At 42.3% G+C, this 15220-nt stretch overlaps 1 protein-coding gene across 2 annotated transcripts in view; it reads right to left on the bottom strand.

The window, feature by feature from the left end:
- Positions 1–15220, bottom strand: part of LOC140194845 (cyclin-dependent kinase 13-like) — a 127547-nt gene that overhangs the window by 17621 nt on the left and 94706 nt on the right. Inside the window, exon 12 of one of the 2 annotated variants that reach the window (XM_072252124.1) lies at positions 9779–9978. In XM_072252124.1, the coding sequence (XP_072108225.1) occupies positions 9779–9978 (200 nt within the window). The remainder of the gene's footprint in view (positions 1–9778; positions 9979–15220) is intronic. The other variant, XM_072252131.1, reaches the window with a different exon arrangement.

Raw genomic sequence — 15220 nt, 5'->3', positions numbered from 1 at the left:
GCGTGTGTCGCCATAAGAAGCTACCCGGTGCTTATTTTAGTCAGTTGCACATGTTTGTGTTCAAAAGCTGTGATTTTTGTTACTGACAGTTGGTAAAAAAAAAAAAGCAGTAAGAAAATTCTGAATTGTTTTGGTCATTGCAGATTCAGGTTCGGAAGTGCCAGAAACAGCTGGGAGTGAAGATATTATCTCACCACTTCAACAAATTAGGAACTTTGAAGGACTTGAAGGTATCGATAATCCTCTTGAATGTTACAATGAAAATGATGATTTAGAGGACGCAATCATCAAAAGCATTGCATGAAGGCAGTCCACTATCTGCACTAGGTGTCTACGCTGATTTTGTTCATTGTATACACTGGATGAATTCCTCTACCATTAACTATTAGGAACTAATACACAATCTTATAGTACTGCAGTACCATTGATAGTATTCTAATTTAAATACGTAACTTGTTGCAGCACACACGAAGTGCTGGAGGAACAGCGGACAGGCAGTACCTATGGAAAAAAAGTACAGTCAACGTTTCAGGTGTTTCTCTCTTTCTTTCCTCCAGTCCTGCTGAAGGGTCTTGGCACAAAACATCAACTGTACTCTTTTCCATAGATGCTGCCCGACCTGCTGAATTCCTTCATCACTTTGAGTGTGATGCTTGGATTTCCAGCATCTGCAGGTTTTCCTCTTGAAACATAATTTGTTACTCAGTTTGTGTTTTCTTAATACCTTTAACACGAAACTTCCATGAAACTAATTGGAGCTACTACTTAATTGGGCTAAAATGTGCTGGTCCTGATATGTCCCAATTAACCAGAATCCATTGTATTTACATTCCAAAAAGCATTTAATGATAAATTAACTTAAGCTTCCAAACTAAACTCAAGTCCATTGGCTAAATTGGGTGGTGGCATGATGTACTCAAGATTGCTTAGGATAAAAAACAAATGTTTACCCAGTTTGTTTAGGAAGCGTAGGCATAGTCTATTTCTCATTTCTCTTTGGAATGAAGGAGCATGAGAGTTGGCTTGGCAGAGTTCTTGAAGACTCATACGGCCAGATTTGGGAACAGCTTCTTTCCAACTGTGATAAGACTGCTGAACAGATCCTGACTCGGATCTGGGCCGTACCCTCCAAATATCCGGACCTGCCTCTCGGTTTTTTTGCACTACCTTACTTCCCATTTTTCTATTTTCTATTTATGATTTATAATTTAAATTTTTAATATTTACTAATTTTACTATTTTTAATATTTAATATTTGTAATCCAGGGTGTGGGAAGCGCAGAATCAAATATCGCTGTGATGATTGTACGTCCTAGTACCAATTGTTTGGCGACAATAAAGTATAAAGTATAAACTGATAAAAGGCAGTGGAAGAGTGGACAGCCAGAGACTTTTTCCCCAGGGCAGAAATTGCTAATACTAGGAGGCATAGCATAGTTTAAGGTGATTAGAGGAAAAATATAGAGGTAGTTTTTTTTTAAAAAAATACACAGAGTAGTGGGCTTATGGAACATGTTGCAAGGGTGGAGGTAGAGACAGATACAATAGGGACATTTAGGGAGACTCTTAAAGATAGGCAGATGGCGGAAAGAAAAATGAAGGGCTATGTGTGACGGGTCAGATTGATCTTAGAGCAATCAAAGCAAATGTATTATTAAAGTACATTTATGTCACCATATACAACCCTAAGATTAATTTTCTTGCGGGCAAAAACAGCAAATCCAAGAAATGCAATGGAATCACAGCACCCAATGGCATGCACAGACAACCATTGTGCAAAAGACAACTGTGCAAATACAAAATATATAATATACTAGTAATAAAAATATACAGAACATGAGATGAAGAGTCCTTGAAAGTGAGTCTGTAAGTTGTGGGAACAGTGATAGGGTGAGAGAAGTTGAGTGGAGTGATCCTCTCTGGATGGTTCAGGAGTAGTAACTCTCCCTGAACCCAGCACTGTGGCTCCTGTACTTTCCTCCTCGTGGCAGCAGCAGGAAGAGAGCACGGCCTGAATGGCGGTGGAACTTGATGATGGATACAGCTTTCCTGTGACAGCATTCTGCGTAGATGTGCTCAGTAGCGGGGAGGGTTTTACCTGTGATGGACCGGGCTGTGTTCACTACTTTTTGTAGGATTTCCCATTCAAGAGCATCGGTGTTTCCATACTAGGCCTTTGTGTAACCTGTCAATATACTCTCCACACCACCTCTATAGAAGCTTGTCAAAGCTTTAGATGTCATGCAAACTTCTGAAACAGGAAAAAAGGTAGCAGTACTGCCGTGCTTTTTCTGTAATGGCACTTACATGATGGACTGAGGACAGATCCTCTGATATGATAACACTGTTGTCATTTAAAGTTTCCAGCACTTTCCACCTTTGATCCCCCGATGTAGACTGGCTCATGGACCTCTGGTTTCCTCTTCAAGTCAATAATCAGCTCCATGGTCTTGCTGACATTGAGGAGATGTTGAGGCACCACTCAGCCAGATTTTCAATCTCCCTCCTCTATGCCTTATCACCACCTTTGATTCGGCCCACAACAGTGGTACCGTCAGTAAACTTGAATATGGCACTGGAGCTGTACTTACCTCTTAGTCCAAGTATAAAGTGAACTGAGCAGGGGGCTAAGCAAAAACCAGAGGAGCACCTTGGGCTGATGGAGTTTGTGGAGGAGATGGAGGAGTAGGTTGAAGAGCTGTCACAATATCGTGGGCTAAAAGGCTAATTATGTTCTATAGTGTGCCACCAGGTTTATTACTAGGATCAGTGCTGATTTTTAAATTCAACATGAAAAAAATGGGCAAAATGTGCAAAACACAAATTATACATCACAAATAGGCAATAAATAATGAGAACATGAGATGAAGAGTCCTTGAAAGTAGGTCGATAGGTGGGAACAGTTAAGTGACAGGGTAAGTAAAATTGAGTGAAGTTATCCCCTCTGGTTCAAGAGCCTGATAAATACAACTATTGAGAAAATGGTTGTCCTGTAGCAGGTGACTTGCTTCCATATCAACTAATGCCTTTTCACCACCTACAAGGCACAAATCTGGATTATCATGAAATACATTCAATTTGCTTTACAACTCATGCACTCAGTATTATTCTTCCATTTGCACTGTTTGTCTTCTTTTGCACATTGATTGCTTGTCAGCCTTGATGTAGTTATTCATAAGTTCTATTGTCATAGCCGGGGCCTGTAGTGGAGATAAGCTCCCACTTCCTATTAAGTTGGCATGTGCTTCAAATAGCCTCTGATAACCAAGCCCAGCAGAACAGTTTCTACTGACAGGAAAAGGGGCAAAGGTGCGTTACCGGCACCTTAAAACCAGTCACTTTGGCAGATGGTGCTTGCCAGCCATGGTTGGCAGCTCAACCAGGAGAAGGAATTCCTGATCTCCAATCTCCACTGCCTTGTGGCTATACCCAACCATGGGGAAGGCTTTGGGAGTAAACACCAAAGGAAAAATCCAGAGCTGAAGTCCTGAAGACAACCCAGCGTCAAGTTCAACGCTGACTGGCAATTCCTGCAATGCTGCTGGTGCCAAACTGTATCAATCTCTGCCGTTCCTTTGGATTGATCAACTGTGTGGAGAGAGGGAGCCTGCTGCAGGGGCCACGGCTTGCTCTCCATATCGTACTGCACTGGCTTGTGTAACACATAGACAGCTAGGATGGGACATCCATGGTTAACCCTATCCAACGGATTTACTTTTCCTGTAAATGGTTGCAAGAAAATTAATCTCGAGATAGGATACTGTTCAACATGTGCTTAGAAAAGTGAAACTCAAGCAATTCAGCACCACACAGGTTGAGCAGCTTTTTTGACAGGCATACTACACAACTTAGCCATCGATTCCACCTAATGACAGACAGTCCATAGTGTGCAACATCCACAAGATACACTGCAGCTCCTTGCCAGGCTACTGACAGCACAGCCCATTCCTGCAACCTCCACCTTCAAGAAGCACAGGGCATGGAAACCACCACCACCAGCAGATTCCACCTCAAAGTCACATATCTAGATCAGAGAATACAAAGTTCAAAGTAAATTTATCAAAATATATATATATACATCACCCTGAGATTCATTTTCTTATGGGTATTTACAGTAGAATAAAAATACAATAGAATCAATAAAAACTACAAAGACGAACAAGCAACTAAAACGCAAAAGATAAGCTGCAAATAAATAAATGTGTAAGTAAATAATACTGAGAACAGGAGATGTAGAGTCCTTCAAGGTGAGTCCACAGGTTGTAGAATCAAATCAGTGTTGAGGTGAGGGCTGTTTTTACTATATCGAAAAATTCCGTACCAAAGACACTGCGAAAATACCTTCACCAAAAGCACTGCTGTGGTTCAAGATGGCTTCTCGCTGCTTTCTAATGGCAATTATAGATTTAGCAATAGATGCTTGCTGCTTGGATTAGAGAGCATGTCTTAAGAGAATAGACTGTGTGAGCAAGGGCTTTTCTCTTTGGAATGGAGGAGGAGAGGAGGTGACTTTATAGAGGTATACACGATGATAAGGGGTATTGATCGAGTGGATAGCCAGAGACTTTTTCCTCCAAGGCAGATGTGGCTACTACAAGGGAGCATAACTTGAAAGAGTTTGAAGGTGTGCATGGTGGGATGTCAGAGGTGTTTTTTTTCCACTTCACACAGAAAGTGATAGGTGTGTGGAACACACTGCCAGGGTTGGTGGTAGAGGCAGGTACATTAGGGATATTTAATAAATTCTTAGAAAGGCACATGGATGAAAGAAAATGCAGCATCGTGTGGAAGAGGAGTTAGATTGATCGTGGCCTAAGTTAAGGGGTCAACACAACATGGTGGGCTGAAGGCTGTACTGTTCTATGTTTTATGCAAGTGACACCTTGATTCCAAAAAAAATGGAAATAATTCACTCTTTTCTATTCTGCTAGCTTTCACTTCAAAGCTAATAGCGTTGTCCTACCACATGGCAGGCTGATCCAGAAGATTAAGATGCATTGGCATGGGCTGATAAGTGACAAGCGAGCACACAGCACTGGGCAATGGTCACCTGGCCTTGGTATTCAAAGGCCTTGCCTATGGGGCATAACGGTAGTGTAGCAGTTTGCACATCACTATTAACACTTGGGGGTGGGGTTCTGAAGTACAGAGTTCAATTCTGGCTCAGTGTGTAAGGAGTTTGAATGTTGTCTGTGAGCACCTGGGTTTCTTTTGAATGCTCTGGTTTCCTCCCAGTCCAAAGACCATCAGACATTGGTGCAGAATTAGGCCATTCAACCCATCAAGTCTACTCCGTCATTTCATCATGGCTGATCCATTTCCCTCTCAACCCAATTCTCCTCTCTTCTCTCCATAATCATTCACACCATGACTTATCAAGAATTTGTCAACCTCCACCTCAGATACACTCAATGACCTGGTCTTGGTCTGTGAAAACGAATTCAACAGATTCACCACCCTCTAGCTAAAATAATTCCTCATTTCCATTCTAAATGGACGCTTCTCAAGGCCCTCTGGTCCTAGACACCCTCACTACAGGAAACAACTATCCACTATCTCGGTCAGGGGCTCCCAATCTTTTTTAATGACATGGATCCCTACCATTAACCGAGGGATCTGTGGACCACAGGTTGGGAACCCCCGATCTAGGCCTTTCAACACTCGATTGGTTTCAATGAGATCTCACATTTTTCCAAATTCCAGCGAGTACAGGCCCAGAGCCATCAAACGCTCTTCATAAAATGAGCCTTTCAATCCCAGAATCATTCTCATGAACCTCCTCTATACCCTCTCCAATGTCAGCACATCCCTCCTTAAATAAGTAGTCCAAAACTGCTCACAATACTCCAAGTGAGGCCTCACTAGTGCCTTAAGTTACAGTGCCTCAGCATTACATCCTCCTTTTTACATATTAGTCCTCTTGAAATGAATGCTGCCACTGCATTTGCCTTCCTCACCACAGACTCAACCTGCAAGTTAACCTTTAGGGAATCCTGCAGAAGGATTCCCAAACCCCTTTGCACGTTAGATTTTTAAAATTTTCTCGCAGTGCATGGCCATACACTACCCAACACTGTACTCTATCTTCAACTTCTTTGCCTATTCTCCTAATCTATTTATGTCCTTCTGGAGTCTCTCTACTTCCTCAACACTACCTGCCCCTCTACCTATCTTCGTATTGTCTACAAACTTGGCTACAAAACCTGCAATTCCATCATCCAAGTCATTGACATAAAAAGAAGCGGTCCCTACACCGATCATTGCAGAACACCACTCATCACCAGCAGCCAAACAGAAGAGGCTCCCTTTATTCCTATTCTTTGCCAATGCTCTGTCCATGCTAATATTTTCCCTGTAATACCATGGGCCCTTATCTTACTAAACAGCCTCAAGTGTGATACTTTGTCAAAGGCCTTTAGTACACAACATCCACTGATTTTTCTTTGTCTATCTTGCTTGTTATTTCCTTAAAGAATTCCAACAGATTTATCAGGCAAGATTTTCCCTTAAGGAAATTATGCTGACTTTCACCTATTTTACATGTGCCTCCAAGTACCTTGAAACCTCAACCTTAACAATCGAACAAAAGAAATACCAGTTAGTGGGTTAATTGGTCATTGTCATTCATCCTGTGATTAGAATGATGCTGTATGGGTGGGTTGCTAGACAGTGACTCACTGGGCCCAAGGGCCTGTTCTGCACTGCATCTCTAAATAAATAAAATAAGATGTCCAAATTCTCCCTTTTTACCAGATAACTGCAGCACTGAAATAAGCTATTTGGTGCAATAAGTGTTTGTGCTTCTTGCAAACTACACACCAGTCCCTTGATTGAAAAATATAACCACATCAACTTATCTATTTCTTGAGTTTACTAAGCTTCCCCTTGTATCTATTTGGGGGTACTGTATATCTCAAGCCCTACAAAATGCTAGTTGCTGCAGTCTAATCGCCAAGCAAAGGGAATTCTTCTCATTGTCAGTTTTTGGATTTATAATTTTAATATTTATTCCCCCAGGTCTCAAGTAAGCCACAAACCAAAACATATCCACATCTAGCCTTTTAATTTTTTTTAATTCCCAAAGATTACATTCTGTCATTGTCTCTTTTCTATTTAAAAGAAACTCCAGCCTGTTCAAACTTGTTTGCATCCTCCTAGATTTTTGAACAAACTTTCTCTTCTCCATGCCTCCAAGTACTTTCATTGATGCATACTGGAGTACGGAGAAGAGCATTTCTGAAAAGGAAGTATATTTTACTTTATTACCTACTTGATTTTGTACCTATTGCAAACTTTAAAATAGTACTTCCAATTCCACAATGCCAATTCTTTAACTAAATAGTGAACGATAGTCCCTTTATTGATCCTCTTGAACAAATACTTTTTGCAATCCTGACCATCTTCAAATCCCATTTTTGTCCCAGTTTTATGTAAAAGATGTGTTTAACTCCGAACACTTGTTATCTTTTACATTACTGAATGGTTTTTAAAAATCCAAACCTGCTAATTTCATTATTCATCTATTTTTCTTTTGCTTGCTTTGAAGAATTAAATTGGCACGTTAAGTATAAGTTTGGGGCGGGTTTAAACTAAGTTGGCATGGGGATACGAAACAGTGATAGTGCTGAGGATAGGGCAGTTGATATACAAGTAGATGCAGTGTGTAGTGAGACTGAGGAAAAACAAGTTCTTGATAGGGTAAAATTGTAATCAGTGGGATGAGTTGTAACATGGGGGCAAAAATCAAGAAGGGTGATGAATACAGGATTGAAGATGTAATAGTATATTTGAATGCATGCATGATACAGAATATGATCTCGTAGCACAGTTAGAGATTGGGTTTTGACATTGTGGGCATTAATTAATCGTAGTTGAAAGATCATAATTGGGAATTCAAGGATACACCTTGTATCGAAGGGACAGACAGGTCGGCAGAGGGGGTGAGGTGGCTCTGTTGGGAAGAAAAATGAGATCAAAAGCTTAGAAAGAGGAAGGAATGGTTTAGAATCCTTGTGGGTAGAGTTAAGAAACTGCAACGGTAAAATAAAAATCCTGATGAGAAATACTTGAGGAACCTGAGGGGGAACACTTCACTCAGATAATTATGAGAATGTGGAAGGAGTTGCTAATGCAAGTGCCGGATGCAAGTTCATCGATGGGAAGGGTATAGAGGCTATAGTCTGAGTGCGAGTAGATTGGTAACAGGTAGTCAGGGAGTAGATGGGCCAAAAGGCCAGTCACTGTGCTCCACGACTATTATCATAAATTAACGTCTAATGAGGAACATTCATTAATATAGACAAGAATGATAAGCCGATCTGAAGCTTTTTCCTCCATTAATATATACCTTTCCTTGTAAGAAAAAAACGTATAAATTTCTATTGTACTCTCCCGTTCAGTACAGTCCAGTTTCCCTTCAATAATTAGTCAAAATTGACCAAATTAGAGTTGATGAGTTAAATGATAAACTTATTCAGGGACTATGAGTGCACAATAGGTCACTTACGAGAAAATCAGCAACACGGTTTGAATTAAATTTTTCAGGATGCTCAGATATTGAGGTTGGTCATTTCAAAATATTGAAATTATTGATGAAATTTTGGAATATATCCTTTACCTATAGTCCATGGGGTAAACTGTAGCTGGACACCTGGGGCACAATCATAATGCGAGAGGTTTAAAATGAAATTTTGTTTTCTGAACGCTCACCAGACAAGAAGAGAGGTTGAAAATACAAGTTGGAATCCAAATACATTGCTGGTTCCCAAATAACTGTCTGAGTTAGTAGGACAAAGAGCGTGAAAGTAACAATTGAAAAGCAGTGTTTAAAGATGCACCTTAGTTATCATGGTCTTTTCAGTTATTTGCAAACAGATCTCTGAACTTAAAGTCATAAACCATAAACACAAATAATTGTTTTAAGGCTCAAAAACCTATGTAAAGTACCACACAAAGAGCTTATTAATACATTTTAAGGCTTGGATGGCATTCGATAAGGATGAGAAATTAGTTACATACTAGTGAACTCTACAATTCTTCATTTAGCCCAAATTTGGGAGACGCTGAATTATCAAATAACTCAAAAATCTTCAGTAATGCAATTATGTGTATATCTATATTGTGTATTTAAATCTTGATTTATTGCATGAACCCACAACTATCTAGTTCAGAGGGGTCAGTGCTCCGAAGCTTAAATTAAGCACATTAACATTTGCAAATTAAGAGAGAGACATAGGGACAAGAAAGGTGGTGCCGAGGAAGCATCCAGAAAACAGAACACATGATGTGAGGAAAATTGAAGAGGTGAAGAGACATCAAGGCCAGACATAAAGAGGGGCGCAATTGCACAGTGTGAAATAGGAGGGCAGAGAGACGTGCATACACGTACAAAGTTGAAGAAACAAAAGGTACCATTAAAAAGATAAAATCAAAATGGTAGTCAATAGGTAGTTAACTTTTGGGGACAGCAAGCCCAACAGCCATGTAAAGGAGCAGTAATGTCAATTAACTGAGAGATTGTATTGACTGAGCGTTTGAGTTCAACAGCACCTTAGTGTTAATTTTACATATACAAGGAAGTCAGACTAGCACTTTATCATCAATGCCACTTAAAGCACATTCTGTTTTAACAGAGAAACAAAGCCAAATTTCAGTTTTGGAGCCTTAAGGACAGAACATGGAGACGAGCTGAAGGCATATTTGTGGCAGACCCTTTTATTAATGAACAAGCAGCACAAATGAGAAAACAAAGCCAACAGAAAGCAGAGTTATCACTGACCTATTCCTATACTGGAATTGCCCTGAGTTTTATGTTGAGGGAGTTGTAAGCCTTGAGGTGTGTTGTTCCTGCTATCATCCAAACTTAAAGCAGAGTCCTTACGAGAAACTTTTGGTGCTGTATCATCACTAATCCCAGACTGCTTCTGTCTTCGCCGTTTTTTGCTCCACAATTCATGACAATCTTGCCAGTGTGGCAGGCTAGGAAGAAATATTGATATAATTAGTTGTGTTTTAAGATGCATTTTCTGTATTCTCTCAGCAGCTCTACAACAATAACTATTTATGAGCATTATTCCTACTTCTGCTTTGAAAATTATCAAAATAAACACTAGCAACATTTTGGGCCGAGACCCTTCGGCAGGACTGGAGAAAAACAAGATGAGGAATAGATTTAAAAGGTGGGGGAGGGGAGAGAGAATCACAAGGTGATAGGTGAAATCAGGAAGGGGTAGGATGAAGTATAGAGCTGTGAAGTTGACTGATGAAAGAGATACAGGGCTGGATAAGGAAGAGTCTATTAGGAGAGAACAGAAGGTTATGAAAGAAAGAAGAGGTGAAGAGCACCAGATGGGCAGGCGAGGAGATATGGTGAGAGAGGGAAAAGGGGATGGGGAATGCTGAAGGGATGGCAGGGCCACTACCAGAAGTTTGAGAAATCCATGTTCATGCCATCAGGTTGGAAGCTACCCAGATGGAATACAAGGTGTTGTTCCTCCGTCCTGAGCGTGGCCTCATCATGACAGTAGAGGAGACCATGGATAAATATTTTGGAATGAGAATGGGAAGTGGAATTAAAATGGATGGCCACTGGGAGTTCCTGCTTCTTCTGGCATATGGAGCTTAGGTACTTTGTGAAACAGTCTCCCAATCTACATCAGCTCTCAATGATATACAGGAGGCCACACTGGGAGCAGAGGACACAGCATATGACCCCAAAAGACTCACAGGCAAAGTGTTGCTTCACCTGAAAGGATTGTTTGGGGCCCTGAATAGTAACAAGGGAGGTGGTGTGGGGCAGGTGTAGGGCTTGTTCTGCTTGCAAGGATAAGTGTCAGAAGAGAGGGAAATATGTGCTTGGTGGTGGGATCCTGCTGGAGGTGACAGAAGTTACGGAGAATTATGTGCTGGACGCAGCGGCTAGTGGAGTGGTAGGCGAGGACAAGAGGAACCCTACCCCTGATAGGGAGGCAGGAGGATGGTTTGAGCGTGAAATGGAATAGATGCGGTTGAGGACAGCATTGATGGTGGAGGAAGGGAAGCCCCTTTCTTTGAAAAAGGATATCTCCTTAGTTTTAGAATGAAAAGCCTCATCCTGAGAGCAGATGCAGCAGAGATGGAGGAATTTTTACATTTGGCATTTTTACATTTAACAGGGTGGAAAAAGGTATAGTCCAGGTAGCTGTGAGAGTCCGTGGGTTTATAATAGACATCAGTAGATAAGCTGTCCCCAGGGATAAAGACAGTGAGAACAAGAAAAGGAAGGGAGGTATTGGAAATTGACCAGGTAAATTTGAGGGCAGGATGGGAAGTTGCAGGCAACGAGCTCCATGTGGATGCAGGAAGCAGTACCAATGCAGTCATCGGTGTAGCAGTGGGGAATGGATACCATTGTAGGCTTGGAACACAGACTGTTCCAAGTAGCCGATAAGCAGGCAGGCATAGCTGGGACTCATGTGAGTGCCCATAGCTACATCTTTTGTTTGAAGGGAATGGGAGGAGCCAAAGGAGAAATTATTAAGAGTGAGGACAAGTTCTGCTAGTTAGAGGAGAGTGGTGGTGGAGGGGATCTGGTTGGGTCTGGTGTCCAGAAAGGAACAGACAGCTTTGAGGCCTTCCTGGTTGAGGAGGGAGGTGTACAGGGACTGGATAGTGGAAAATAGATGATGGGGGCCAGGTAACTTGAAATCACTGTTCACACACTCTGGATCTTTTCAGTCACAGATGTAGATAGGAAGGGATTGAACTAGGGAGGATAAGACAAAGTCGAGGTATATAGGGCAGGAACAAGCTTAAATGATTTGTCTACTTGGACAAGCGGGTTTGTGGACCTTGGGTAGGAGGTAAAAATGGGAGGTGTGAGGTTCGGGAACTATGAGGTTGATGGCAGTGGGTGGGAGCTCCCCATAAAGTTAGTGGTGGTGTGGGAGAAAATGGCCTGGTGCTCCTCACTGGGATCCTGTTCGAGGGGTAAGAGGTGGTGTCTGAGAGTGGTCCCTACGCCTCAGCAAGGTAGAGGTCCACTTTCCTGCCAGACGACTACAGCACCCCCTTTAACTGTGGGTTTGACAGTTACGTTAGGATTAGTGCAGAAGGAATGGAGAGCACAGCACTTGGAGGGGGTGAGGTTGGAATTGGAGAGAGGAGTGTTGAAGTTGAGACAGTTGATGTCCCGTAAGCAGTTATCAATGAAAAGGTCCAGAGCAGGCAGAAAACCAGGGCAGGGTGTCCAGGAAGAGGAGAAGGGTTGAAGATGGCAGAAGGAGTCATCAGTGCAGGGGTGGAGAGTCCTTGCCAAAGGAGGAGGCTCGAAGATGATAGCGGCGGAAGAAAAGCTCAGCATCATGGCAGTCACGGAACTCACTGAGGTGTGGACGCAGGGGGACAATGGCGAGATCCTTAATGAGGACAGAACATTCTGCCTCAGAGAGGAGGAGGTCAGAAGGAATAGTGAAAACCCAGCACAGATGACAGCTAGGATCGGGGGGGGGGGGGGGGGGGGTTGGTAGTGCTTGAGAAGGAGGTTTGGGGTGTTCAGGGATGGTGGTATGAGATAAAGATGGAGTCTCTGAAGGCCCAAGAGCTGGTGGTGGAAGCTGTGAGAGATGGGATTGCGGAGAGGTGGTGGGGAAAGGGGTGATAGGGGTTCCAGCAGCAGTGTGTGAAGACCCAGCCTGGAGGTCAAGGCTGGAGTCAGAGTTGGAGGTTGCGCAATCAGCACTTTGGATTTGCAACAATCAATTAACCTGGTCTTTGGACTGTGGGGGGAAACCAGAACACCAGGGAAAACCCACATGTTCCACAGGGAGGATGTACAGGGACTCCATACAGAACAGCACCGAAACTGAACTCCAAAACGCCCTGAGCTGTAATAGCTAAAGCTATGCTACTGTGGCATCCGAATTAAAAAAAAATACATCATAAATAAAAAAAAATTTACAAGAGTAAACCATGCAATGCCTTTTCAATCTTACATTCAGAATCAATGTGTTAAGTAGTGTTCTATTAAGATTCAAGATGGCAGCTCGATGCCACCATGAGCATCGTCACATTCCTGAAAACCAGGAGGACCGTTGCCACTCATGTGGCCCCAAGACTGGTGAACTACTATAGCAAATGAGGGGTCTCCTCACTCAACTCGGCCCCTTCGTGTTCAATATCAGAAGAACTTTCGCACTTACTCTAAGGCAGCAAGGCCCATTGATGGACTTGGTGCTATTTCAGCCCCAGAATAAAGACGACCTGCTCAGTCTTCCATTATTTGTAAAAGGATTTCTCGTTTTTATTGAAGACCAGAAACATGCAGGAAAAGCTAGCATTCTGACAGGTGTTCAGAATTACTGATTTTAATGAAATGTTTTCCAGTCAGAACTGCAGTTGAACTTTTTTGGGCCACTCAATTACTTCATGAATAATTTGCATATTAATTCCTAGCCCCAATTTGGTTTTATAACATTACCTTTGCACAAATGAAATATAATCACCTTAGTTTGTAATTACCTTGAGGGAAGCCATTTCAGATTCCCATCATCCCTCCCTAAATAATGGAGTTATGAAGTTATCCCTCTCTTTCTCTAAACTCCAGCATCACCCTTTTCACACATAATGTTAATTATTTCACCTCAACTTTCCATAAGCAAACTGTCTTTGAACTAATCCTGATAGACTCAAGTAGATTGGAAGTATAAATCAAATGAGTAAGATTGGACACATTTATGGAAGAGTATTTCAGACAGACCGTTGGCAGTATTCAAATTGAATTCCACACTTCTGGACCTTCTTGGGCTCAGAAATAATAAGACCATAAGACATAGGAGCAGGATTAGGCCATCTGGTCCATTGAGTCTGCTCCACCATTCAATCATGGCTGATCCTTTGTTCTATCTCCTCCTCAACCCCAGTTCCTGGCCTTCTCCCTGCAACCTTTGATGCCATGTCCAATCAAGAACCTATCATTCTCTGCCTTAAATACACCCAATAACCTGGCCTCCACAGCTGCATGTGGCAAGAAATTCCACATATTCCCCACCCTTTGGTTGAAGAAATTTGTCCCCATCTGTTTTGAAAGGTGCCCCTCTACCCTGAGGCTGTGTCCTCTTGTCCTAGACTCTCCCACCATGGGAAACATCCTTTCCACATCTACTCTGTCTAGGCCTTTCAACATTCCAAAGGTTTCAATGAGATCCCCCTTCATCCTTCTGAATTCCAGTGAGTACAGACCCAGAACCATCAAGTGTTCCTCACATGATAACTCCTTCACTCCCGGACACTCTCCAATGCCAGCACATCTTTTCTAAGATAAGGGGCCCAAAACTGTTGACAATACACAAGGTGAGGCCTCACCAGTGCCTGATAAAGCCTCAGCATCACATCCTTGTCCTTGTATTCCAGACCTCTTGAAATAAATGCTAACATGGCATTTGGCTTCCTCACCACCGACTCCCAAGCCCCACTCATCTCAGATTCCTGGATTTTCTCTCTGGTTTGAAAATATTCCACACATTTACTTTGACTACCAAAGTGCAGAACTATGCATTTTCCAACATTATATTTCATTTGCCACCTTCTTGCCCATTCTCCTAACTGGGCTAAGTCCTTCTGCGTCCTACCTGTTTCCTCAACACTACCTGCCCCTCTACCAATGCTCATATCATCTACAAACTTGGCAACAAAGCCATCTATTCCATCATCTAAATCATTCATATATAGCATAAAAAGAAGCGGCCCCAATACTGACCCCTGCGGAATGCCACTAAGTCACTGGCAGCCAAACAGAAAAGGATCCTTTTATTCCCACTTGCTGCCTCCTACCAATCAGCCAATGCTCTAACCAAGCTAGTAACTTTCCTGTAATATCATGGGCTCCTAACCTGGTAAGCAGCCTCATGTGTGGCACCTTGTCAAAGGCCTTCTGAAAGTCCAAATATACAACATCCACTGCATCCCCTTTATCTATCCTACTTGTAATCGCCGCAAGGAATTCCAACAGGTTCGTCAGGCAGGATTTTCCCTGAAGGAAACCATGCTGACTTTGTCCTATCTTGTCCTGTGTCACCAAGTACTCCATCACCTCATCCTTGACAATTGACTCTCATATCTTCCCAACCACTGAGGTCAGGCTAACTGGTCTACAATTTCCTTTCAGCTACCTTCCTCCTTTCTTAAAGAGTGGAGTAACACTTGCAGTTTTCCAGTCCTCTGGCACCATGCCAGACTCCAATGA

The sequence above is a fragment of the Mobula birostris genome, chromosome 1, assembly GCF_030028105.1.
Source record: "Mobula birostris isolate sMobBir1 chromosome 1, sMobBir1.hap1, whole genome shotgun sequence".
NCBI lineage: Eukaryota > Metazoa > Chordata > Chondrichthyes > Myliobatiformes > Myliobatidae > Mobula > Mobula birostris.
The sequence above is the reverse complement of the archived record's forward strand: the minus strand, read 5'-3'. Positions and strand labels throughout refer to the sequence as shown.